Consider the following 25,593-nt stretch of genomic DNA (forward strand, 5'->3'; position numbering starts at 1 on the left):
GAATGTTATATATTTTCTGCCGCGGTTCAAAGCGGAGTGGAAGCGGTGTGTGTGTGCTTTCCTCCCCGGCTCTCCCTCTTCCCTGTCCTTTCTCTGTGACCTCTGCCACCGAGCTCATGCATGGCCACTGGGATAGCAGCAGCTCCCACCAACAAGCGCGCGTGCGCGTGAGAGAGAGCCGGAAAACTAAAAAAAAAACGAAACGCTCGCACAACTCTAGCTGTTTTCTCGCAGTGTGTGTGTGTGTGTGTGTGTGCAGCAGATGGTCTCGCACCGTGCCGACACCGCTGACTTGCTTACTAGGCATTTTCTTTTTTTTGTGCTTTACAGCGAAGCGTGCCGTCGCGCGTCTCGGTGCCGTTGGACAAGGTCCGCGCGTGTTGGTGGGTGGGGAGGATGGTGCCGCCAACGAAGATGGCTCTCTTGCCGATGTCTCGTCCCTCTCTGCCCCTTTGCCACCCTTCTCTCGCTCCCTCCCTCTCTCTGCTTCGTTCTGCGCTTCCCGATGGTTCGCTACCCCTGCACCACAACGTCCACATCGGTATATATATATATATGTACATGTATGGCGCAGGCGTTGAAGAAGGAGAGAGATGGGCGGATAGCGGGAGTGTGTCGTGTGCCTGGCCTCGGCTGCCGCTCTTCTGCAAGTGTGGTGTTCGTGGTTCGTGTTCCTCCTGTTATTCCTCTCTCCTCTTCACAGCTACAGCACACGCTGAAGACGCCGCAGCATCATCGCAGACGTGCGCCTAATGGCGAGAGGTCGAGAGAGTGTGTGAGAGCTGTAGGAGTTTGTTGTCTTCGTATCGATTCCCGCTCTCTTATCATATATATATATGTTCTCGGCTCCAGCGGTCGTTGAGGGTGCCGACGCCTGCCCGAGGGATGTGCGGGGGGGTACTCATGGCATGCATCGCTGTCTGGGTAGCTGGTATGTGCCTACTCCGTGGTGGGCAGTGTAGGTGTTGCCCACTCGTCTCATCGGCTGATCTCTCTTTTTTTTCTTGCGCGTCTTCGTTGTGTCCATGGGCGTTGCGCTCGTCTTCGTCTGTCCTCTCTCTCCCCCCGGCCCATTCCCTCGCTGCATCTCTCTCCCCACATATCGCGCGCTCCACCCCCCTCTCTCCTCTCCCAAACGGAAAAAAAAACGTACAGCACAGACAGACAAAGACACGGAAGAAGAGGTGAAGTGCGCGTGTGTCCGTCACGTTCTAGAATGCCGCGTCGCTGCCAAGTAGGGGGCGAGCGCATCCGCACGTGCGTATCTCTCCGACACTCACTCACTCTCTCTCCCCCCTCACTTGCGTTTCGCGTCGTGACGGCAGCTCACGTGTGCGAGCGCCTCTTCCCTTGTTTCGTTTTTCTCGTTTTCCTCTTTGGGCCCACCCCCCTCTCCCTCTCACCTGCGCACACTCAGCTAACACACCCACACACCCACACACACGTAAAACGTACAACGCACGCAAGACTCTCTCTGCCCCCCCCCCCCCCCACCGCGCAACCCCCTCCTCCTAAGCTCTTTTTTTTTCTCTAAACGATAGGGACAAACTCTCTCGCGATCTCTCCCCCGTTCCTCCAGGCCCCTCTGCCGAAGGCTTCCGCCACCAGCGCCATAGCGGGCGATCACGGCACAAGGGGACCAAAGGCATACCTCTCACGCCGCCAGCACAGCGGGCTGTCTCGTTAACAACACGTCGACTAACATATACATTGAACAAGCAGCGCCTCTACGCGTGCGAGACGACCACACCCCTTCTTCCACCTCACACAGCATCCTCGCCTCTGCTCCCCTTATATCTCTCCGCTTTGCACCGACACGGTTGCCCACGGATGAAAATGGCTGATAGTCCGAGTAAGGGGCAGCATCTGCAGGTGCTGGCGCGTGGCCCCCAGAAGCACATCAGCGACCTGCACCGCTTCGCCCTGCTTCTCGTCGGCTCCTTCGGCACTATCTGCGGCTCCTTCGGCTACGCCTTCACCCTGGTTCTGCCAAGGATGCAGGAGCGCTACAACCTCTCGCAGCGCGACTTGGCCTCCGTGACGACTGTCGGCCTCGTGTTCGGATTCTTCATGCTCCCCTTTGGCACTCTGTACGACTACCTTGGACCGCTGCCGGTAGCGATCTTGTCCATGATTTCCTACCCGCTCGGTGCCATCCTGACGGCGCTGTGCTTTGAGGGCGTGATAGAGGGCAACACACTGCGGCTTTGCGTCTTCAATTCTTTCCAGAGCGTGGGCATGTCCTTGACCGACATTGTGTGCTGCATGACGGTGCTGTCGTACTTCCCGTCGAACCGTGGCTCCGTGATTGCGCTGCTCAAGACGTTCCCCGGCCTGGGCTCTGCAATCGTCGGCTCCTTCTTCGCCGGATTCTTTAACGAGCAGGTCTCGCAGTACTTGTACTTCCTGGCTGTCTTCGCCTTTCTCACGAACACAACCTGCGCCCTCGTGATGCGGCTGCCCCCCTACCACCTGACCGGGTACCAGGAAAGCCATCTGAGCGAGGAGGAGAAGGAGCGCCGCCTGGCGACGAAGACACAGTACCTGAAGCAGATGCCGCCGATGCGGCGCTTCATCTTCGGCCTTGTCATACTCGTCATCTTCATCATCTACCTGCCGACGACGTCCGCGCTCGTGGCGTACTTAAATTTGGGCAGGCCTCACAAGCTTGGGTTCGCGATTGGAACGACTGTGCTGACGGTGCTGTACATGCTGATCGCCGTTCCGCTGCCCGCATGCCTGACGCGGCAGTTCGCGCGCCGTAAGAGTGAGAACGTGAGCAACGACGACATGAGGTACGACCGCCGGACGAACGGTCACCGCTCGTTGGACAAGGAGCCGTTCCGCGCTGATGCGGACGTTTTCGCAGAGAAGAGTACCGTGGCTATGCTCGAGGAGCCCGTCGAGAGCGATGGGCAGCAGGCAGTTTGTGTGCCCGTGGAGACGGATGTGGACTACGTTGCACCACAGTACCAGGGCACGTTCCTGCAGAACCTGTGCACGCTGGAGTTGTGGGCTCTGTGGTGGACTATGCTTACCGTGGTCGGCGCTGAGTTCGTGATTATCTACAACGCGACGTTCATCTTGGGTGCGCTGCAGGGCAGCATGCCGGCGCCATCTCTCACTGCTCTGCTGACGGTACTCAATGGCGTGGGCAGCGCTGTGGGCCGGCTGCTGATGTCCTACTTCGAGGTCTGGTCGCAGAAGCGCAAGGCTGAGGACCGCGTGCCGATCACGATTGCGCTGTTCTTCCCGACTTCCACCATCATCATTAGCATCGTGCTATTCCTTTCGCTGCCTGCTGCTGCGCTCCCGCTGCCGTACGTGATTGCCGCGCTCGGTAACGGCTTCTGCGCCGCCTCCCAGATTCTGGTGTCCCGCACGATCTTCGCGAAGGACCCCGCGAAGCATTACCACTTCTGCTTCAGTGCGACGATGGCTGCTAGCGTCGTGCTGAACCGTTTCCTGTACGGCGAGTGGTACACGGTGCAGGCGGAAAAGCAGGGCAGCAAGCGCTGCTTCGGCAGGCACTGCGTAATGATGCCGCTGTTAGTGATGCTCGGGCTCGCGACCAGCGCCTTCATCACGGACGTGATAGTGCACTTCCGCTACCGCTCATTCAGCCGGCGTGTCCTGATGGAGCGGGCGCGTCTGCGCGGCGAGGTTGCCGACACCGAGAAGGAGAGGCCCGCGGGGGCTGAGGTGGTGGCGGATGATCTGGATGTGATCCGTGGTTCCAAGAACCGTCCCCGCGGCGTGTAGAGGATAGGGGCATTAAGGAGGCTTTGCAGGACACTACGTCGCAGGGGCCTCCTCACACGCGTATGCGTACGCACAGGCGCGTGCCTCTCGCGTCTCCAAGACGCTTGCCCGGCACACTCTCCCCTCGCCCTTTGCCCTTGTGTGTCCCTCAACGCTGCTGCGCGTCTGTTCACCGGGCATACGATCGGCAAAGGCCCCCTCTCCACCCCGTCTTCTCCGTTTTACTGTTTTTATTTTTTTATTGGGTGTGGTTCTTCATGTTTGTGTGCCTTTTTTCTCATGCCTGTGTACACGGTGACGTGGCGCCTTGTCTTTGGTGTTTTGTGTTCCCGCTTCTCTCTCTCGTGCTCACGCTCTGCTGCGTGCGTGGGGTGGGGGGAGCTCCCCTCTTTCGTTTCGTGACCGGAATTGCTATATATATATATACATCCGTTGTCGCTTGTCCCGCACGACTGTTTCATGGCCTTTCCTCGCCTTTTTTCGCATGTGTGTGTGTGTGTGTGTGTGTGTGTGTGCAGGTGGGCGTGGGTGTGCCACCGCGTTTCTCTGGCGGTCGTGCGTGCATGCTTTTCTTCGTTTTTTTTTTTTCGGATGGCGCAGTGACATCATCTGCAGGCGCACGCCAGCAGCGGCGATATGGACGTGAGTGGGATGAGCGCTCGCTCGTTTCCCAGTATTGTGGCATAGGGCCTCCCCTCCCTCCCGCCCTCGTTGCCGTGGGGACGCGCTCCATTTTCTACTTTTTGTTTTCTTTGGTTTGGCATGCGCTCTTTTCCTTTTTTTGATGTGTGCAGCCGTCAACGCGTGCCTGTGACCCGATTCTTTCAGGAACTTGAACCATGGAAGACATGCAGAGACGCAGGCATACACATGTACGTATACATGTTATGCTTGTACATCTATCTATGTATATGTACGTGCGTGTGTGTGTGTGCCTGCGTGTGTACGTAAGGAAAACAGCCACCAGCATCACTCCACCACATCAGAATAGGGAGATACGACCCAGAAGATGCGTGACGCTGCGTTGGCTCGATTATTATTATTTTTTTTTACCTGTTAATTAACATATATATACATACATGTTGTGTATTGCCTTTACGGGTGTTGTTTTTATTTTTTTCTTCATACCGCTCAGCATCCCTCCCGGCACGAACAGGCTTGCACACGTGTGCCGGTATTCTTTTTCGTTTGTTCCATGATTTTTATGTGAAGGCGGCAGCGCTGGCCTCTCTTCGCCCTGTTGGAGCGCTAAGTAATATTTTTATTACCGGCCTCCTTGTCTTTTCTCTGCGTGGTGTTTCGCGTCGCGACCTTTCTCCTGCTTTATTATTATTATTAAGCTGTGCGTACGTTTTCGTGCTCTCTTTCTCTGCCTTGCTTTAGTACGCGTGAGCCGCGCATGACGTCGCTGATGTGCCCGCTTTTATTTTCTATGTACGATAATGGTATATGTGTGTGTGTGTGGACGTGCGCGCGCGCACTCCGTACGCGTGTGGCGCTGTACGCTCTGTGGTGCCAGCGCGCAGGCGCACAGACTTGGATGCTCCTGCCCTGCTAAGTCCTTGACTTATTTTCCTTTTTACCTTCTTTCTATCGTTGTTCTTTCATCTGCATGCGCTACGTAGGCCTTGACATGCCCAACGTAGCGCGCATGCAGAGGAAATTGACGAGTAAAACCTGGGTCAGGCGCAGGAATACGTACGCCTCGCACTGTTGAACGCAGGCAAGTACACGCACTTTACTAGGAATAATACCAAAACACGTCGTATGCTCAGGAGGACATGCAGGCATATGTTGACAAATACGGACTTCGTCTACGAACTCCCTCCTCAGCGCAGTGCTCCAGCCCCCACCCCCACCACCCCTCCCTCCACCACACACCGCGGCCGCGCGCCACCCTCGGCGCTGCACCCATCCAGACAACGGCAATCAATTTCTTTTTGTTGATTCGTTTCCATTTGTTTGTGTGCACTCGTGCACTTTCCACCGCGCGGTCGCTTTGATTTTTTTATTTTCCGTTTTTTTTTTGTGCTCAGACTCGTGCATATGACACTGCTGTCGGACATCACTCACGCTGATGATTGTGGAGACGTGAACGCGGGGAGAAGGATGGGCGAGAGCTCTTTGCTGGCAGGCAGATGGAAGAGACACGTGGAAGCGCCGACACAGAAGTAGTGTGTCCTGACGTGGTGCTCGTGGTCTCCGCGTTACTTCTGTCCTTCTCCTTTGTCTCTCCTCTACCGCCTGTGAGGCCGCCTTTCACGTTCCTCTCGATTAACAGGTAACGCCAAGCTGGCCAACTTTCTCCCTGAGCTCACCCGGCATGCGTGTGTGGGTCACCCCCTGCCACCCGCACGGAAGGCGCCACCGCTTGCTGCCCTCCAGCGGGTGGACCCTGGGCGCGGCCCGCGTGGGTCAAGGGGTGCGGCACCCCCGAGGCCGGTGGGCGCAGACGACGCGGAGCGTATCCGAGGAAGGGGGCGGGAGGGGCCCGTTAGGCGCATGGGCGGACTCGGCGGCAGGGCGGTTTGGCCCAGACGACCAGGATGGAACCGTGGCGCGGCAGCGGCAGATGCGCTGCGGCTGTGTGTGCGTGTACTTGCTGGCTTGCTCGTTGTGGAGGCGGCACGTGATGGAGCGCTGTGCCTCGTGCGGGCGGAGTCACTGGATCTCACCTCAGCACTTGGCGGCGCGGCCGGTGAGCTCACCTGCTGCAAGGAAGACGAGGACGACTACTTTCCTGTGTGTATTCGCGTTGGCGCTGGGGTTCGTGACGGCCATCATATGCACTCCACGCGGCGCGCCTGCGCACGTGCCCTCATGATGCCTGGGGCCCGTATGAGCGCATCATGTGCGTTCGCCCCTTCCCTGGCGCCTCCACGCACCGCTCTCTCGCCGTGGCGAAGGCGTCACTGCGGTGAGCGCAACGATAAGCACGGCTCGATGGAAGGCGAAACAGCGGCCACCACAGACAATGGACGAGCGGGCGCGAGGAGCGCGTGCCGACATGGTGCGACGGCTGCCGTCTCATGCCCACGTGCCTTGCTCCGCTTCCCTCTCTAGCGTCTGGTGGTGCCAGCACGCCCCCGCTCGCACGCTCGCCTGCGACCAGAGGGTGCACAGCGACGGCGCCGCCGCGTAGGCCTCAGATGTGTTGCGGTGCGTGCACGGCGATGCCACGTGTAAGCGCCTCTCCCTCTCCTTGCACGCACACTGGGCGTGGGCTCTTGCTCTCTTCTCTATCCTCTATGCCTTTCACCTCGCCGTCCTCCGCGCGTGTGCGTGTTTCTGTGCGCCGCCACCCCCTCCCTCCACCGGTACCGGCGCACTGGCACTTTCCACAACGCCGCCTCGTCCGCAGAGCAACCACAGCATCGCGACTCACAAGCCGACCTCCTTGCTGGCTCGATTCCTGCGCGTCGACAGCCGTTATCCCCCCCACAAACCCCCTTCACCTCATCCTTATTGCTTTTGCTTTCACCTTTGCTGCTGGCCTCTCGGCCCTTCTCTCCCTCTCCGAGTGTTGCGCCACAACACCGCATTCGAGGCCCCCACCCACCCCCACCCCGCCGTTTACGAGCGCTGCATAGCGGGAGTAGCTCCGTGTGTCGCCCCCGTATCACGCACGCACGCGCACGCAGGCATTCAGGTGCTCCGCTGCCATGCAGACCAACGAGGAGGTTGTGCTTTACCGTCTCGCGACGGGGCCGCAGAAGCCCGTCAGCGAGCACAAGCGGTTTTCGATCCTGGTGCTCGGCTCCTTCGGCTGCATCGTGTGCTCCTTCAGCTATGCGTGGAATCTCATCTCCGGCACGATGCAGCAGCGGTACGACCTCTCGCAGCGTGACCTGAGCACGATTGCGACGGTGGGCCTCGTGGTCCAGTACTGCGTGCTCCCCTACGCCTTCCTGTACGACTTCCTGGGGCCCGTTCCAATCAGCATCATCGGCACTGTGTACTTCCCGCTGGGCACTCTGCTGCTTGCGCTGTGCTTTATGGGCAAGATCGAGGGCAGCGTGGCACGCCTCTCCGTGTTCAACGCCATGATGGCTTGCGGCTGCGGCATGTTTGATCTTGTGAGCTGCATCACCGTCCTGTCTCACTTCCCGACAAACCGTGGCCCCGTGACGGCGCTGCTCAAGACGTTCACCGGCCTGGGCTCTGCAATTGTCGCGTGCCTGTACGCCGGCTACTTCGACTCCAACGCCGAGAAGCACTTCTTCTTCCTGTTTTCTCTGGGTATTCTTGTGGGCGCCCTGTGCATTGTGTTCATGCGGCTGCCCCCCTACCACCTGACGCAGTACGAGGAGCGGAAGTTGTCTGATGAGGTGAAGGAGCGCCGCCTGGTGACGAAGGCGCAGTACCTGCGTCAGGAGGCACCGCTGCGCCGCTTCGTGTTGGGCCTGTTCATCCTGGTTGTGCTCATTGTCTTCGTGACGACGCAGAGTGCGCTGGTGAGCTACCTGAAGCTGGGGAAAGCCCCGAGGCTTGCCTTTGCGATCGTGTCCACAATCCTGGTGTTCTTGTATTTCCTTGTGATGGCCCCGCTCCCGTTTCTGAACAGCAGCCACATCCCGTTCTTCCATCCGGTGCACTCGAAGCGCGACGCGCGCGACGACGCTGACAGCGGACACACTACTGAACCCCCGGAGTTGCTGGTGAGCGGTATGAGCAGGTGCAACTCACCGGATGATGAGCAGGTGGGCGACAAGAAAGTGAAGAGTCTTGTGGACGACGCTGGTGTTGTGGCGGAGAAACGGATTGCTGAGACTGGTACAGGGGCTTCGGCCGAAGTCGAGACGGAGATCGACTACGTTGCACCGCAGTACCAGGGTACCTTCATCCACAACCTGGGCACGCTGGAGCTGTGGGCTCTGTGGTGGACGTCGTTCGTTACGACAGGTGTGACGTTCGTGATTATTTTTAATTCTTCATTTCTCTTTGTTGCTCTGCAGAGTGCGCCGGTCAGCAATTCGCTGCGGACGATGTTGACGGTACTCAATGGCGTGGGCAGCGCTGTGGGCCGGCTGCTGATGTCCTACTTCGAGGTCTGGTCGCAGAAGCGCAAGGCCGAGGACCGCGTGCCGATCACCATGGCAGTATTTTTTTCCACCGGCTGTATCATCATTAGCATCGTGCTATTCCTTTCGCTGCCTGCTGCCGCGCTCCCGCTGCCTCAGGTGCTAGCCGCGCTCGGTAACGGCTTCTACAACGGTATCGTGATTCTGGTGTCCCGCACGATCTTCGCGAAGGACCCCGCGAAGCACTACAACTTCTGCTTCACTGCACCTATGCTAGCATCGCTGGTATTCAACCGTTTCCTGTACGGCGAGTGGTACACGGTGCAGGCGGAGAAGCAGGCACGCCCGGATAAGATGTGCTACGGAAAGACGTGCGTGCTGATGCCGCTGGTGGTACTGCTCGGGCTTGGGTGCAGCGCCTTCATCACGGACGTGGTGCTGAATCTTCGCTACCGCTCGTACTCCCAGAGGGTATTGGCGGAGCGCGCGCGTCTGCGTGAGCAGGATGAGCTAGCTCAAAAGGCGGGTGCTATGGTTCTCAGCGACGCAAGGGACGGTGTGGGCACCGACAAGGCTGGGGACCTGGAGATGAAGGAGCTCTGACAGGCGCAGTGCGGAGAGGTAAACGAGAAACATCCTACGGGGAAGTACGCATCGCTGCCCTGTCGTCTGGAAGGCTCAGATCGATCTTTGCCTTTCCGCCAACCCACAGTCAGGGGGCTGGGGACTGGAAAGGTGTGTGCGTTGCGGCGGCCAGGCGCGCGCACTCACTATATGATGGTGGCGAGAGCGTATTAGCGCGAGGGAGAGTTCTGTTCTGAGCCGCCCTCCTTGCGCACCCCCGCTGACAGGGCGGAGGGGCACCCCTCTCCATGCATGGTATCCCGGGGCCCAGCACCCTCCCCTCTCTGTGGGAGCGCAAAACAGCCCCTCCCTTTTATCCCTGCTTTTACCCACCCACCTCTCGTGTTGGCAGGGCCAGGTGCCCGCGATGTGAGGAGGTAACAGGTATGTATCGCTTCTGATGTCGGCGGCCAGATCCTGGATGGCGTGGCGTCGGAGCGACCTGCTGCAGTGCACGCGCCTGACCCATCCACATGATGGGGCGGCGTGTCAGCGCGACTCGAGCGTATCCGACCCCCGGCCCTTGCACCGCCTACTGGTGGATGGGGAGCCTGAGCGCCACCGCGAGGGATGCAGCACGCGGCGGCCAGCGTGATGGGAGGAGCTGCTGTGAGGCGACCTGCGTGGCGGGGAGGGGGGTGGCCCGTGCTCGAGGCGGAAGCCGTGCTTGAATGACTGAGTCGGTATATTGCTGCAACGCGTGTCTAGGGCTGCCATCGCACGACGCGATGGGGGAGGAGGGCCTGTGACCGGCCGTGTGGTGGCGGAGTGGTGGTGGAGGGGGTTTGAGCTCACGCGCCCTGCGGCGGCGAAACGGACACGCCAATCAATAAAGTGAAGCATTTTGTCTTTGATGCTGGCCACACTCGCGCACCTGGGCAAGGTACCACAGGGTGGCGGTGTTCAAGAAGAAGAAGTGTCTACGAGGGCAGCTTAGGACGCTGCAGAGTGCCGCTGCTGGTGAGAGCGAGGCCGGGTTGGCGGGGAAGGGTGGCAGGAAGAGTGACAATGGCTCGTGGGAGGGCAACACGCTGGCTGTTGGTGTACCAGGGTCTTGTGAGCCTTAGCGCATGCCGCATCCTCGCCCCAACCTTCCTCCCTCCTCCATCTTCCCACGTTTGCTGGCATTTCAAGAGCGGTTGGAGGGAGGGGGGACTCTACCGCTGCTGCCGAGAGAAAACTGTACGCGAAATAGGAGTGCGTCTTGTGCGCTCCTTTGGTTCGCGTCTCCAGCTCCTCGAAAGACCCCCGAAAGTTGCGAGAGGAGAAGGGAGTGGGTGGGAGAGGGGGTGGGAGGCTCGAAATCGCCGCGCTGTCCATGTCCGACTTGCGTGCTCTCTCACAAATCGCTCCCTCTGCCTTTATGTCTCTGGCGTTCCACACCTTTCCATTCGCCGGCTCCCTACAAACACACACCCACACACACGCACACACACGCGCGGTCGCTGAAACAACACTAACAAACAGCAAACGGGTGTACCGACATCACCGTCTCTTCCCCCTAACCCACCCCCCTGGCGGCCCTGTCACGGCCACGCTCGACCCACACAGGACGCTGACAAACACCCAGCGGCTAACATTGTGTAGAAACACTGCACCTCCTACCCCATCTTGTCGGCTTTTTCTTTCGTGTCCGTGCATTTCCGTCTCTCCCCCTCCCTCCGTCTCTTCCCGCATTGCCCCACCTCTCTTTTACTCCTCCCTCCGCATAAAGTCATCGGCGCCAACCTCACCCGATCCACCGCCCGCACACCGTTCGCCCCGTTCTCCATCCGCGGGTACGCCCGTCTTCTGCCGCTGTTCTTTGCTCGCACCGGCCCTGTCTCTCTCCTTCTCTCTGTCGGCATTTTCCCCACGACCCACGGACAGTGGTGCGCACACTGACTTTGCGACGGACCCACTCTTACGTCACTTAATCTTGCCTTCACGTCTTCCCCACGTTGTTTCGTCAAGTTTGGTGGTGGTGGAGGAACTCCGTTGTCGTTCGTGCTGCAGCCCCCTCCCACCTGCTGAGCAGCAGCAGTGGTATCAGCGACTGAGTTCACAGGATTCCCACGCACGCATACCCGGCCCACAAGAAGCGCCCCGAAAAATCAGCTATGCCTCTCCGTGACGAGTCCGATGGCCTCGAACGCTCCGTCGAGGACGATTCGAGCACGGAGTGTAATGTGCTGAAGCTGGACCTGACCAACCAGCGTCCGATTAGCGAGGCGCGCCGCTACGGCCTACTGACGCTTGCCTCCTTTGCCATGATCTGCGCCTCGACATCGTACGCCTTCAACCTGTTCAGCGGCAGCCTTCGCGACAAGTACAACTTCGACTCCCGCCAGATGTCCACCATCAACACGGTGGGCATGGTGTTCGCCTACTTTCTGCTGCCGTACGGCACGATATACGACTACCTCGGCCCGCTGCCGGTGTACATCCTTGCGTGCGTGCTGGCGTCGCTGGGGCTGCTGCTGATGGGCCTCACGTTCCACGACGTGATTGGCGGCTCTGTCGTGCGGTTCTGCGTGTTCAACGCACTGCTGAGCCTTGGCAGTCAGCTGTTCGATCTTGCAACGGTGGTGACGATGCTGAGCATCTTCCCAACGCGTCGCGGGTGGGTCGTGGCGCTGCTGAAGACGCTGATGGGCCTGGGCACTGCGATCATCGGGTCGATGCGCACGGGCTTTTTCCTGAACACGCCGGCAAACTACTTCTACTTCCTGGTGGGGATGGTGCTTGTGACCGGGCTGTGCTGCATTGCGGTGATGCGACTGCCGTCATACCACCTGACGGGCTACCAGGAGAGCCGCCTGAGCGATGAGCAGAAGATTGCGCGCGGTGCACGAGTCGCAGCGTACTTGACGCAGGAGCCGCCGATGTGGCGCTTCTACTTGAGCATTGCGGTGGTGCTTGTGCTTGTGGTGTATCTGCCGATGACGAGCGCGCTGGCAGCGTTCACGAAGGTTGCGAAGACACAGCACGGCCTGCTCGCCTTCGCGATCGTAGCCGTGATCATCACGAGCTGCTTTCTGCTGATGCTGGTGCCGTGCCCGTGGCTGGATCGTCTGACGACGAAGGGGTCGAAGACTGATGAATTGGCGGAGAGCGGCGAGGTGCTGACGGACATCGACTACATTGCCCCGCAGTACCAGACGACCTTCTTGCAGAGCTGCTGCACGGCGAGCCTGTGGTGCATCCTCTGGACGATGTTCTGCGGCGTTGGTGCCGAGTTCGTAATCATCTTCAACGCGTCGCCCATCTTCTCTGCGCTGACGGAGACACCGAAGCTGGACACGACGGTGGCTGCGCTGCTGACGGTGCTGAACGGTGCTGGCAGTGCGCTGGGTCGCCTGGCCATGTCCGTGTTCGAGCACTATACGCAGAAGCGCAAAGCCGAGGAACGCATGCCTATCACCGTCGCCTTTTTTGTGCCGACGACGCTGATCATTGTTTCGATGGCGCTGTTCCTGGTGCTGCCAGGCCGCTCGCTGCTGATTGCATTCGCGCTGGCGTCTCTTGGTAACGGCTTCTGCGCCAGCGTCACCATTCTCGTCTTGCGTACCATGTATGCCAAGGACCCCGCGAAGCACTACAACTTTGGCTTCAACGCGCTGTGGATCGCGGCAGTCCTGCTGAACCGCCTGCTGTACGGTGAGTGGATTGCGTCTCGGGCCGACAGGCAGGGCCAGAAGGTGTGCGTTGGCCGCGAGTGCGTGATGATGCCGCTGCTCGTCATGATCGGCATGAACCTGACGGCGCTTCTCTCGGATGTGTACCTGCACATCAGCTACTCACGCTTCTCGCGCAAGGTGCTGGCCGAGCGCCGCCGCCTGCGGGAGCGGGTCATCGCCGCGGGCAGCTCGGGGCCGATCTGCCCGGAAAAGGAGGTAGTCCCTGGTGAAAGAGTCTACGTACAGGATTCGAGTAACAGCCTTGTCGATTCCCTTGAGGACGCGCAGCAGCAGCGAAATCTTCGCGACTAAAGTGGTGGCTCTGCGGATAGAGGCGACTGCACCTGCGGCGGCACATGCAGTCTCATGTGGCGCACGAAGTGGTGTCTGCCTTCCACACACTTCCAGAAGTGTTCTCGTTTTCCGTCGATCGCCACGTCGTGTCTTTTTTTTTTACGTTCGATCCTTTTTTTTTTTCTGCTGCGTCGCAGCCCTTTCCGCCCCTTCCCGCCCCGCCCCTCTCCCTCGGCCCACCCCCCTTGCTTCGCGCCTGTGTCCGTCAGTTGACAGTCTCTTGGCGAGCGCACCGCGGCCCCGTAAGACTTCAACCGCCGCTCTCGTTGTCTCCGCGTGTACGCGGTTATGCGTGCTTGCCTCCGTCTCTCTGCCTGTGTGTGTGTGTGTTGGCTTGTGGAGTGCTCTTGTGCCTAGAGGCCCGCTTGAGCGGGCGGCGTGCGATGCTGTCTACACCAATACTCACAATACATGCAGACGTCGATGCACGCCCTTGACAAGTGCGCGATGGCCACCTCGACGCTTCGAGGGCGGAGAAGTGCTGGTGGAACACGACTTGAGCGCGTGCCGAAGGGGGATGAGTGGTGCGAGGCTGGCGGATGCAGAGGCGGCGAGGAGCGCGCACATATAAGCTGAGCAGACATGGCGCAACACTTTCGCGTATCACGCGGAAGACGTGTGAGGAAGCGATGAAGTGAGGAACCCCCCCCCCCCAAAAAAAAAGGAGGGAGCAAGAGCGCGTGAGAGCAAGGGGCAGTGACGCAAAAAAAAAAACACGTGCAGAGGCCGTGAAGACACAAGAATGGCGGCAAGGCGAGCGGCGAACCAGCCTGGGTCTCCGAGCCTTTTTTCATCGGCTGGTAGTTCAGTCGCACTCCTTGCTCTCTCCCCTTCCTTCCCTGTTGTGTGGTCCCGCCCTGCGCGCGCGCCTCTCTCTCCGCCTGCTAGGTTTGCTGTGTGCTTCTTCGTATGGGCGTCCCTTTCTGCGTCTGCCTGTGCTTTCTCCGCCTCCGCTCAGATTTATGCGCATCGAGTGTGATGCAGCACTTCATTCGTGTAAGCGCGTGTCTGAGTGAGTGTGTGTGTGGGTGGATGTGAGTCTCTCTTTTGTGTTGGGCGTGGCTTGGGCAAGCGGAGCACTTGCTTCCTCGGCAAACCGGCCACGTACCTGCACACCCATCCACCCACCCACTCACACCCACACACACCACACACACGCATGACGAGGTGAGACACCCACGCATACACAGGTACGAAAGGAAACGCATTCCCTTCTTTGATGTTTTTTTTTGTCTGTTTAAATTATATACTGCCGTTCTCCGAGTTAGCCAGTCAGCCAACCAACCGAAAAAAACATTAAGCATCTCGCTTCGATTCGATTCGTCATGTGCCCCACCCCCCTCCCTCCCCTTCCCTTACGTGGATTCCCTAACGTTTTGCCTTCTCTTTGCTTTTTTTTCCTCTTTCTCCCCCTCCCCCTCCCTGTTGGCGTCTGGCCTCAGCGTGTGTGTGTGTGTTGTGTGTTGTGTGTTGTGTGTTGTGTGTGTGTGTTGTGTGTTGTGTGTTGTGTGTTGTGTGTGTGTGTGCACACTGGCTCTCTCTCTCCCCCCGCATATAGTGCGGGAGCATTCGGCAAACACTTAGGCTGGCACGCGTTTCCATGTATACATAAATAAATATATATATATATATATATATATATTCTTGGTAGCGTTGAGCATGACGAAGGAATGACACGCACGCACGCGCCATCACAGACAGGAGGGGAACGTGTCTCTGCGGTGTTGTCCTTTCTTTTGTTTCCGCATTTTCTTTTATTATTATTATTTATTATTTACGTTTTGGACTCCATTTGCTTCGTGTTTGTTGACTTTATATATATATTTATTTATATATTTATATTTATTATTCTTTTCTCTGCGACGACTTCTCCTCCCCCCTTTCTCCCCCTCTTTGTCTTGCTTCCCCTCCTTTTTTTTCGTTTGACAAGTCGCGCCTCCCACCCACTCGTCCATCCGTCCATCCCTTCTCCCCAGTCACCCACAGACACACGCCATCTTCCGTTCTCCATCCGTTGCTTCATCAACTGCCCTTTCCCTTCTTTTGCATCTCCATCGCCTCTTTCTTCTTCCCGTCCCTCCGCCCCCTTCCCCTCCCCTCCCCTCCCCACATGCCACCAGGGTGTGTTTCGTCTCCGTACGGTCTTTGGCGGTGGCTCGACAGAGAGAACGCCGAGGTGAGAGGGGGATCACAGCGAAAGGGAACGGTACCTTTATATCGCACGCGTATATCATTATCAGCATCATCGAATTTCCCCCCTTCCCTCCCCTCAACAACAACGAACAAAACACACACACACACAGGAGCGAAGCTTGAGTGCAACGAGAGAGAGACACGCACACGCGCTGATGCGGTGATGCGCGCTTACTCGGGTTGCACAAGAAGTGGAGAGGGGGACCCCTCCCCGATCACTTTTCCTTCAAAAAAACGAGAAGCGATGCCCCCACTAAGATCCTGGTTGCAAAAGCGCGCTCATCCTGTTCTGTAATAACGCATGTATGCTTTCCCTGTGGCGCGTGCGTGTGCACGCATCGTCCTTTCCATCTTTTTTTTTCGCTGCGGTCTTTCATGACTTCCTGCCCACGCCCGCGCTCACACACACACACACACACACACACACACACTCTTGGGCTCCGTCAATCGAAAAGGGCGAGTGAGACACGCACGGAGAGAGGAAAAGTACGAGTTAGGCGGAGGCGGAGGCGGGGGGGACGGAGGTGATCAGGCGGACGCGCACATGTACGGAACATGGCGGGGGGGGGGAAAGCGCATCACGAAATTGTGGGATGTGGCGAGAGGGTGTGGCGGGTGGTGCTGCGTGATGGTGTCGTTTGTAAAGTTATACATGTGATGGCCCGCAGAAGCGATAAAAAAACGGAGCGCTTCGAGCAACCCGATCTCTGTAAGAGGCAAGGACTTTTTCTTGTATTTGATCTGTGTGTACCTGGCCATGCCCTCTCCTCGCATAAGGGGTGTGATCGTTTATTTATATATTTTCATCTTTCCCTTTCACGTCTCTCTGTGCGGCAGTCTGCATCCTCTGCGTGCGCGTGCCTCACTGAGCCTGTGCGGTGCCTGATTGGAAGCCCGTTCATGTGTCTGTGTCTTGTTTGATACTATATATATATATGTTTCGTTGATCCTTCAGCCGCTGTGCTCGCATAGGGCGCCTTGGGCCCCCCTCCCCCTCCTCCCCCTTTCTCTTCCTGTTGTCCTGCACACAGGGCGGGAGGGATGTTTTAGAACGAAACAAAAGAAATATAAGAGGAAAAACAGTGGTGGAAAAAAAGAAAGGGAGAGGATCAGTCATGCACACAGGCAGAGCTGTAAAACACGTGGCGCATGAGCGGCGACAAGGCATTGTGTAGGCGTATGGACAACGATGCATGCTTCATGCACATGACGCACACGCACCCCTCGAAAAAAAAACCGACGACGACGAGCACCTCAACGCCGACACTGAGGAAGACAGCAGCCCAACTGCCTCCTCGTTCAAACTTTGACAGCGGTGGCCCATGCAGCAAAGTGAGAGGCGGAGAGGGCATACCCAGGGCTTTGCCTCGATTCACCTGCGATAAATGTGTGCTTGTGCTGACGTTATAATGTGACGGCGACAACGGATGCAATCCGGCGAAGGGGAAGGCGATCAAAGCCGCTCGCAACGGGGTGTCTTTTTTTTGTTTTTGTTTTCGACCCTTTCCCCTCTCCCCCCCTCTGCATCTTCTTTCCCTCTCCCCCCTCTCTCTATGCATCATGGCCCAGCCTCGCCTCCCATTCGTTTCGCGCGCGAACACACTGTGTCTCTTCCTCGCAGTGCGTTTCACCGTCTGTCCTTTGGTCTCCCGTGTGCGCCTTGCTTCTCCTGGCCTTGCCTGCCTGCATGTCTCTCTCTCTCTGTGTGTGTGTGTGTGCGCTTGTGCGTGTGGTTCATCGTTGCCTTCAGCATATATATATATATATAAATAAATATATATAAATATATGTATAATTTCCGACTTTCGCTGCCTTCTCTCTGTCGATCTTCGCCCCGGTCCTCTTCTATCACCGACTTTGGACGTTGTTGTTTCCTCTCGTGCCGGTCACGTGGCCATCTCCCCCCCTCCTCTGCCCCCCCCCCCCTCCCTCCCTCATCACCATATGCAGGCTCCGACCACGAGGGCATCTCTTTTCGCATATTCTTTGTTGTGCTTTAGCGAGTATGTTATACATGTGCATGTATACATACCTCTACACACACGTATATATATATATATATGCATACGTGGGCGGTCATGGAGGCATGTGTGCTTGCTTCTCCACGTCTGCGTACGTGCGCACGGGTGAGTGTACCCAGCAAACGAACAAGGGAGCTGGTGATACGTTTCTTTGTTTGCTCCCGTTCGTTTCCTTTTTTTAATGATACCGTGGTCATCCTTATCTCCACTTCCATCCGAAAAGAAATCATCATCGTCATCATCGTCGTCACTCTCTCTGTGCGTACGTCTGTGTTCTGCGCATCTGCCCATTTCTCCCCACCTCGCGTACTCTACGAGATGCTGACGGCAGCACAAGGAAACCGCGAGTCCGCCAAGTAAACCAAAAAAAAACGAAAACAAAAAAGAAAACATGGAAAAGAAAATGGAGGCGGCCATCAGGAGCGTGCCCTCTTGTCTCCTCTACTTACTATCTCGCGCGCGCGCGTCTGTCTCGCGCTCCTCCTCCTCCTCCCCGTCTCCACTTCAGAGCCAGTGCCGCAAGCTCTATGCCTGCCTCGTCGACATCTCTGCTCTCTCCTCTGGGGAGGACGGGATGCCGGCTCTTTTTCCCCGCTATCACTTCTCCATCTCGCGCGATGGAAAGAGTACCGCAGATTTTTGCGCCGCTTGATGTAAGCGACACTTGCTACGCCTCGCTACAGCGGCTGCCGTGGTGCGAAAAAGAAAGAAGGAGTAGCATTGCTTTCTCACGAGCATGCGACTTCACTCGACTTCGTCCTCATCTCACCGCTCTCTGTCCGCACGTTTCCCGTTTGCCGTCCGTCTCGCTTCAAATACCAACATGCATGCGTTCTCGCAGTCGATGGCTTTCAAGAGGGCGTAGCACCTCCACCCCCGGCGAAAAGGTAAAAGAGTGTACGTCATCCGCATCTTTTCCGTTGTCTGCTTCTCTCTTCCTCGCCGCTGCTGCGCAGCAGCGGCAGCGTCGTCGCAGAGACACCTATTCCGGAAGAACAGACAAGCCAAAAAACAGAAAGAGCGCAGCCTCCGCAGCGAGTGCACTCAAACACGTCCACACAAGCCGCAGGACCGCCTCCTGTACCTTACACTACAACCACACACACACATACCCGCTCCTCCGCACTCATCGAGCACGCTATGCAAAGGATGACCGAACAGCATTCGAACCCGCCCCCTCCCTCTCCACTCAGACAGAGCGGCGGAGGCTTCGGCGGCCGCGGATCCATGATGGCTTTCCGAGGATGGGACTCACTCCTGCGATGATCGCCTCGACTTAGAGGCGAAGAACGCCGCGCATCAGCAAGATACCCGTTACGTCAAGGGCGTGAACTAGAAGAGGCACTTCGTCTGCTTCACCGCCGCCTCCTTTGCCATGATCTGCGCCTCGACATCGTACGCCTTCAACCTGTTCAGCGGCAGCCTTCGCGACAAGTACAACTTCGACTCCCGCCAGATGTCCACCATCAACACGGTGGGCATGGTGTTCGCCTACTTTCTGCTGCCGTACGGCACGATATACGACTACCTCGGCCCGCTGCCGGTGTACATCCTTGCGTGCGTGCTGGCGTCGCTGGGGCTGCTGCTGATGGGCCTCACGTTCCACGACGTGATTGGCGGCTCTGTCGTGCGTCGTTGCGCTGGTCTCCTCATCTACAGTCGCAAGCGAAGCCCCCCTTCACCACCTCTGCCGCTGTCCTTCTCTCGTTGATGTGAACCTCCTCTTTTTCTCACCTTTACTGCGGCATCACTTGTCATCGGTGCCACCCACAGATGCTCACAACTGCACGCTTGCGTCGGTCTCTGACATCTTTCTTTTTCCTCGCTGCTACTGCCGTTGCAACGCCGTATTTGCCGAAGAGTCACACGCGCGACTTCACGGCTGAAGTATTCGCCGTGTTGTGCATGTGTGATGGACGGGGGCTGCTCAAAAACAGGACACACACACAAAAAAGAACACCGTAGGCGAGCATCATCTCTCTTGGTTAGAGTGTCGACTTAGATCATAGAACCTCACCGACCCTTTCTCTTTCGCTGCCGCCTCGCTGATCTCGCTCGACAGCCGCAACGACAACAGACCGCTCTGCCCGTACGCGCGTGGGTGTGCCGCGTCATCCTCGCCGAGCTGGTTCGCGTCTCGCGCATTTTTGTTTTCTCTCTCTTGTTACTCCCCCTCCTCCCACCGAATCATGTCTTCCACCACCACCCTCACGGGTGTTTCTCTCGCGTCTTCCGTTTTTCACCGATCCGCGTTGTTGAGCGTCTGTCGCCCTTATCAGCCTTCTCATCATCTATCGTCATTTGCCAGCTCGGCACCCCGTCTCCCTATTCTTCGGCTTGTCTGCCGCCCTCTTCACCTCCCTCTGTTTACATTGATCTCGCGGCCGTTGTCCTCGACCCCCTTTTTTTCTTGGTGTTGGTGGCGTGGGTGCTCGGCATCACCTCGAGGCGCTCCCTCGGTGCATACCGGTGACCTTCCCACGCGTGCAAGCGAATGGGCGGCACAGGTGCTCCGGTGCCTCTTCACACTTTTATCGTTCTTACCGGTACGTCTTGCCTTCTCCCGCCATGTCCAGCGCCACGAACGGCTCGGAGACGACGTACTTCACTGCCATCGCCAACCGCGACGTTGAGGCGCTGAAGGCCCTCATCGCGCAGAACCGCAACGTGAACGAGGTGGCGCAGGACCCGGCGCTGTATCACCGTACACCGCTGCACGTATGCGTGTGGGACAACTTCGTGGAGGGCGCGAAGCTGCTACTGGACGCGGGTGCGGATGTGAACGCTCTTGACGACCTGCACGACTCCCCGTACCTGCTTTCCGGCGCTGAGGGGCGGCAGGAGATAATGGAGCACATCTACAAGAACGCCGAGCGAACAATGCGGTACGGAAGCCAGACGAGCCTCCGCATGAAGACGAGCGTGCCGGACCACTCTATCGTGAACCGGTTTGGAGGATCTGCCCTGATCCCCGCCTGCGAGCGCGGTCACGTGGAGATGGTGCGCCTGCTTCTGCAGAAGGGTGCCGATGTGAACCACTACAACTACCACCACTGGACTGCTCTGCTGGAGGCTATCGAGCTCGGTGGTGACGATCGTGAGCACGTCGATATTGTGCGGATACTCATCGAGAACGGTGCTGATGTTAACCAGGTGGATGGTGCCGGCAGGACGCCACTGTATCTCGCACGCAAGCACAAGTACAAGCGGATTGCCGCGCTGCTGGAGGCCGCCGGCGGTCACGAGTGAAACATAAGAAGGGACGGGGAGGATGCATCCAGGGAGAGGTGAACATGGGACCGACCTGCCAGCGGTGACAGGCGCTCATCATTCATCGAAGCGAGCACACAACCACACCGGCGCATACACGCGCACCATTCGGGTAGACAGTGATGATGCAGTGCAGCCCCTCCCTTTTATCCCTGCTTTTACCCACCCACCTCTCGTGTTGGCAGGGCCAGGTGCCCGCGATGTGGGGAGGTAACAGGTATGTATCGCTTCTGATGTCGGCGGCCAGATCCTGGATGGCGTGGCGTCGGAGCGACCTGCTGCAGTGCACGCGCCTGACCCATCCACATGATGGGGCGGCGTGTCAGCGCGACTCGAGCGTATCCGACCCCCGGCCCTTGCACCGCCTACTGGTGGATGGGGAGCCTGAGCGCCACCGCGAGGGATGCAGCACGCGGCGGCCAGCGTGATGGGAGGAGCTGCTGTGAGGCGACCTGCGTGGCGGGGAGGGGGGTGGCCCGTGCTCGAGGCGGAAGCCGTGCTTGAATGACTGAGTCGGTATATTGCTGCAACGCGTGTCTAGGGCTGCCATCGCACGACGCGATGGGGGAGGAGGGCCTGTGACCGGCCGTGTGGTGGCGGAGTGGTGGTGGAGGGGGTTTGAGCTCACGCGCCCTGCGGCGGAGAAAGAGTGGCCCCGCGCACATCTCGGTGCGCTTTTCTCTCCCCTTGCGGGGGTGTGCACAGGTGCGCTTGGACGTCACGTTGTTGGTGTAACATATTTGACTGTTTGCCTTCGTGGACATCGTGCACTCGTTCGCATTTTTGTTTTACGGCGGATGGTTGTGCGTGTGCGTGAGCGTGTGTGTGCGCTTCACTCGATGGCAGCTCTCTCGCCCGCTTTCTTTTCGTGGTTTTGTATTTCTCCCCCTCCTGCGGCAGCGGCCGAGCAGCTCGAAGCGTGAAAGGAATCGAGGAGAGCGAGAGAGCGAGTGGGCAGGGCTCAAAGAAAAGGCAGAGCACGGTGACGTGTGCGCACCTTCCTGAGGCAGGGACGGGTCTGTGGCGAGCGCTGCAATGAAAGACGTGTACGCGTGTATGTATGTGTGTGGGCAAGCCCACTCGCACGCTGTCTGCGCCAAGCACATAGGGATGCACTGCAGTCGGCTCCACGAAGAGGCCACGTCTGCTCTGCGCACGAGAGGCGCTTGCGGCAGTGCCGAGAAGAAAAACGGGCTCGTCCTTGCTTTGCTGCGCAGGTGTCTCCTGTCGTTTCGATCATCCGGTCCTTCTCCTTCTTGGGCTCGTCTTTCCTTCACCGTCGCCAGCAACACACCTTCGCAGAAAGCTTCTCTCCCTTGATCTCTCCCCACGAGCAGTCGCGTGGATCGCTAGACGAACCATAATAAGGCAAGGCACCATATACAGAGAACAGCGCAGCGGGTGAGATGATGGACCCGACTCTGACGGATCTGCTGCACGCCAATCTGGAGTGGATCTTTGTCGGCGGCAAGGGCGGCGTGGGGAAAACGACCACGTCTTGTGCGTTGGCTACCTTGTTTGCCACGACGCCAATCAGCGATGCCGCGTCGCCAGGAGGCACGCGCCCGCGACGGGTGCTGCTGATCTCGACGGATCCTGCGCACAACCTCAGTGACGCCTTCAACCAGCGCTTCGGCCCACATCCGACACCGGTGAACGGGCTGGAGGAATCCTTGGCTGCCATGGAGGTGGATCCGAAGAACTTCACCCACGGTGCATTGATGAGCTCCCTGACAGGAACGAAGAGCGACGGCAGTGCTTCGTCCTTGACCGAGGAAGCGGAGGCAGACGCCGCCCAGGACACCACAAGCTTTGCTCGTATCGGTACAGTTCTCAAGGAAGCGGCGCGCACCATGCCCGGCATCGACGAGATCTCTGTGTTTGCAGAAATTCTGCACTACGTCCGCACGCTGTCCTACGACCTGCTCATCTTCGACACCGCGCCGACGGGCCACACGCTGCGCCTGCTTGCATTGCCGCAGACGCTGAACAGTACCTTCGACAAGCTGATGAGCCTGGAGGGCTTGGCGCCGATGATAGAGGCTGCCTCGCACCTTATCGGCTCCAACCTCGGCGCTCTTGGTGGTGCTTGTGGTGACACCGCGGGCTCCTGCGAGCAAGCAACAGCTGCGCCTTCGCTGTCGAGCGCAGCTCCCGGCGCCGGCTCGGCGGCTGCGGCTTCGTCACAGAGCAGCTGGTGCATCACCGCAGACGAGGTCCGCTCGACAGCGCTTCATTGGCGTCAGACGATGGAGGAGGTGCAGACCCGCTTCAATGACCCGAACCGCACCAGCTTCGTCTGTGTCTGCATTGCCGAGTTTTTGAGCGTTTACGAGACAGAGCGGCTTGTGCAGGAGCTCATGAAGTACAACATCGGCTGCGACAGCATTGTGGTGAACCAGCTCGTGCTGAAGCCGTCGTCAGAGCCACCGTGTCGCATGTGCTCGGCTCGACAGAAGATCCAGGCGAAGTACCTTGAGCAGATTGGCCTCCTGTACGAGGACTTCCACGTCGTGAGGATGCCCCTGCTCAGCGACGAGGTGCGCGGCGTCCCGGCGCTGAAGAAGTTTGCGCGCTTCTTGCAGGAGCCGTACGATCCGGACAAGCATGGGTACATCGATGTGCAGGAGCCTTGCTAATGAGCTGGCCTGTGTCGATGCTGATGCTGGCGAAAAGGCGCCCGCGCTGCACTGATGGCAGGACCGTGTGCTCGTGCAAGCGCTCTCGACAGGGCCAGGGAAGGGACGCGAGTGCCTGGGAGATGGGAGGGTTGGATGCACGCGCCTTCCAACTGCTCTGAAGCCATTTTTCTTTGTCCCTCTGATGCTCGTCTGCCGGGCCCTTGTGTGCAGCGCCGTGCTACGGCGGGAAAGAGAGGCACACACGAGTCGCAGTTCTCCCTCGGACACCACACACGTTAGCACACCCGATGACGCAGAAAACCGGCGGACACACGCACACATACACCCATGGACACACGCACGCACGCACATTAGGTGAGCGCGCACAAAGCGACTCTCACGTCTGCGTGCGCTTCTAGGCGTCGTCTTTTTGGGGCATTTTTTTGTTGTCCAACTGCCTGTCGCCGGCGCCTCCCTTGCGACGCCCAGGTCACGCGGCGTCCTTCAACTATCTCTGGGTGCTGCAGCCATTCTTGCTAGTGGATACCATCGAGCAAGCTGCACACTCTCTTCGTTCATCGCACTACTCGACTACTCTTCATCACGGTCATGCAGCGCGGCAAAGGAATAGAGGCCCGACTCTCGTGGAGAGGACGGCACTCATGTGTTTGCTCGTGGTTGAACCCACTGCTCACCGCCTGTGCGTCGACTAGGTGACCATGCTATTCCTCTGTGATGGCTGTCTGTTGCTTTGCCTGCACCCCGTGCTCGCCAACGAGTGCGTAGGCAACGGCGGACCCGTGCAGAGGAATGATGGTGGTGGTGGTGCAAGCGTGAACCCCCCCTCCCCACCACCACCACATACACATACAGAGGTACAGGAGGAGGGGCACACGCGTAGGTGAGGCGCTCTACCGCACTGCTTCGGCGCGGTGCGGTGCTCATCGGCTCTGGACTTGCGCGCTCTGCTTTCTATGTTTGAATTTTGCGTTACCTCCCACTTGTACCTTTCTGCGCCGCTTTTCTCCTACTCGCGTCTTCTCATCCCTCTTTTGCCCCCTCCCGCCCCCATCCGTCGCCCCGCCCCATCTGCCTCCCATGTCTCACTCCTCAGCTGCTTGCTAAATCGGTACCTGCACAGCGGCAGACCAGCACGCACACACGCACACACGCACATGGTCAGCTCAAGCAGTCACAGTCCACCAAGAGCGAACACGTAGAACACAGGTTTACACCGTTGCCTCAGTGCAGGTCACCATCGCACGAAGGGGGAGGGTGGGGAGAAGGCAAAAGTTGGCGGGGAGTTTTTATGGCCTTTTTTCTCTCTCCTCGACAGCGACGCGCCCATTAGAGATCCTCCAAAATACGAAAGCGAGAAAAAAAAACGCAACGAGGAGGAGGAGGCGACGGTGACACGACTTAGCGACAGTGCGGTGACGGGTGCTTGGTGTTCCTATCGTGCACGCCTCTCGCCTTCTTTGTTGTCGTTCTCGTTGAGTGTGCGAGGGCGAGGCAGGTGTGGGCAAAGAGCGGCTGTGGCACTTCGCTCGCTCTTCTTCTTTTAACCTCCTTCGGCCTGCATCACCTCTGCCCCGTCTCCTCTGCACGTCCCCACCCTCACGAGCACAGACGTCAGGGGACGCAGGTGTGTGGGGAAGAGGGAGGGGTAGGCAAAACAAGGCTCTCCTCCGATCCTCCCGCCCTTCCCTTCCATCCCCATCGTTCTCGCATCCACGCACCACCGTCGCGTAGACCCATCGCCTTTCCCCGCAGACACTCGCCCGGCCCGCCATTTTCTTTTCCAAGGACGTCTCAGTCCGCCTAGCGGCATGCGCGGATGTCATGTACCTCCGGCACGGCCGACGCCGCGTGTCGGCGCCCGCTCCTTTGAGGAGAGCTCGCTGATCTCCTCCACATCTCCGCCGGCAAGCACCATACCGGACGCTACCTGCAAGCGTGCATCAAGTCTCAGTAGAGTGCAACTAGAGCAGCGCCGAGAGGAGCAGCTGCGCCATGCCCTAGAGCACACAAGCCCGTCCCAGGCGGAGGTATCTGCCGTAGCCAGCGC

At 58.5% G+C, this 25,593-nt stretch overlaps 6 protein-coding genes across 6 annotated transcripts; all 6 read left to right on the forward strand.

Moving 5' to 3' along the window:
- Positions 1 to 1,836: 1,836 nt before the first annotated feature.
- LMXM_11_0650 (conserved hypothetical protein) lies at positions 1,837 to 3,762 on the forward strand (the record flags this gene model as incomplete). Its single annotated transcript, XM_003872988.1, has 1 exon — positions 1,837 to 3,762. The coding sequence occupies one exon, from the start codon at positions 1,837 to 1,839 to the stop codon at positions 3,760 to 3,762; it is 1,926 nt and encodes a 641-aa protein (XP_003873037.1).
- Positions 3,763 to 7,424: 3,662 nt separating this feature from the next.
- Positions 7,425 to 9,386, forward strand: LMXM_11_0660 (hypothetical protein, conserved in leishmania; the record flags this gene model as incomplete). Its single annotated transcript, XM_003872989.1, has 1 exon — positions 7,425 to 9,386. The coding sequence occupies one exon, from the start codon at positions 7,425 to 7,427 to the stop codon at positions 9,384 to 9,386; it is 1,962 nt and encodes a 653-aa protein (XP_003873038.1).
- Positions 9,387 to 11,656: 2,270 nt separating this feature from the next.
- Positions 11,657 to 13,378, forward strand: LMXM_11_0670 (hypothetical protein, conserved in leishmania; the record flags this gene model as incomplete). Its single annotated transcript, XM_003872990.1, has 1 exon — positions 11,657 to 13,378. The coding sequence occupies one exon, from the start codon at positions 11,657 to 11,659 to the stop codon at positions 13,376 to 13,378; it is 1,722 nt and encodes a 573-aa protein (XP_003873039.1).
- Positions 13,379 to 19,009: 5,631 nt separating this feature from the next.
- On the forward strand, positions 19,010 to 19,345 carry LMXM_11_0675 (hypothetical protein, conserved in leishmania; the record flags this gene model as incomplete). Its single annotated transcript, XM_003872991.1, has 1 exon — positions 19,010 to 19,345. The coding sequence occupies one exon, from the start codon at positions 19,010 to 19,012 to the stop codon at positions 19,343 to 19,345; it is 336 nt and encodes a 111-aa protein (XP_003873040.1).
- An 857-nt stretch (positions 19,346 to 20,202) lies between these two features.
- Positions 20,203 to 20,883, forward strand: LMXM_11_0690 (conserved hypothetical protein; the record flags this gene model as incomplete). Its single annotated transcript, XM_003872992.1, has 1 exon — positions 20,203 to 20,883. The coding sequence occupies one exon, from the start codon at positions 20,203 to 20,205 to the stop codon at positions 20,881 to 20,883; it is 681 nt and encodes a 226-aa protein (XP_003873041.1).
- Positions 20,884 to 22,313: 1,430 nt separating this feature from the next.
- LMXM_11_0700 (anion-transporting ATPase-like protein) lies at positions 22,314 to 23,543 on the forward strand (the record flags this gene model as incomplete). Its single annotated transcript, XM_003872993.1, has 1 exon — positions 22,314 to 23,543. One exon carries the CDS (start codon positions 22,314 to 22,316, stop codon positions 23,541 to 23,543), a length of 1,230 nt encoding a protein of 409 aa, XP_003873042.1.
- Between the last annotated feature and the right edge of the window lie 2,050 nt (positions 23,544 to 25,593).

Source organism: Leishmania mexicana, chromosome 11 (assembly GCF_000234665.1).
Source record: "Leishmania mexicana MHOM/GT/2001/U1103 complete genome, chromosome 11".
NCBI lineage: Eukaryota > Euglenozoa > Kinetoplastea > Trypanosomatida > Trypanosomatidae > Leishmania > Leishmania mexicana.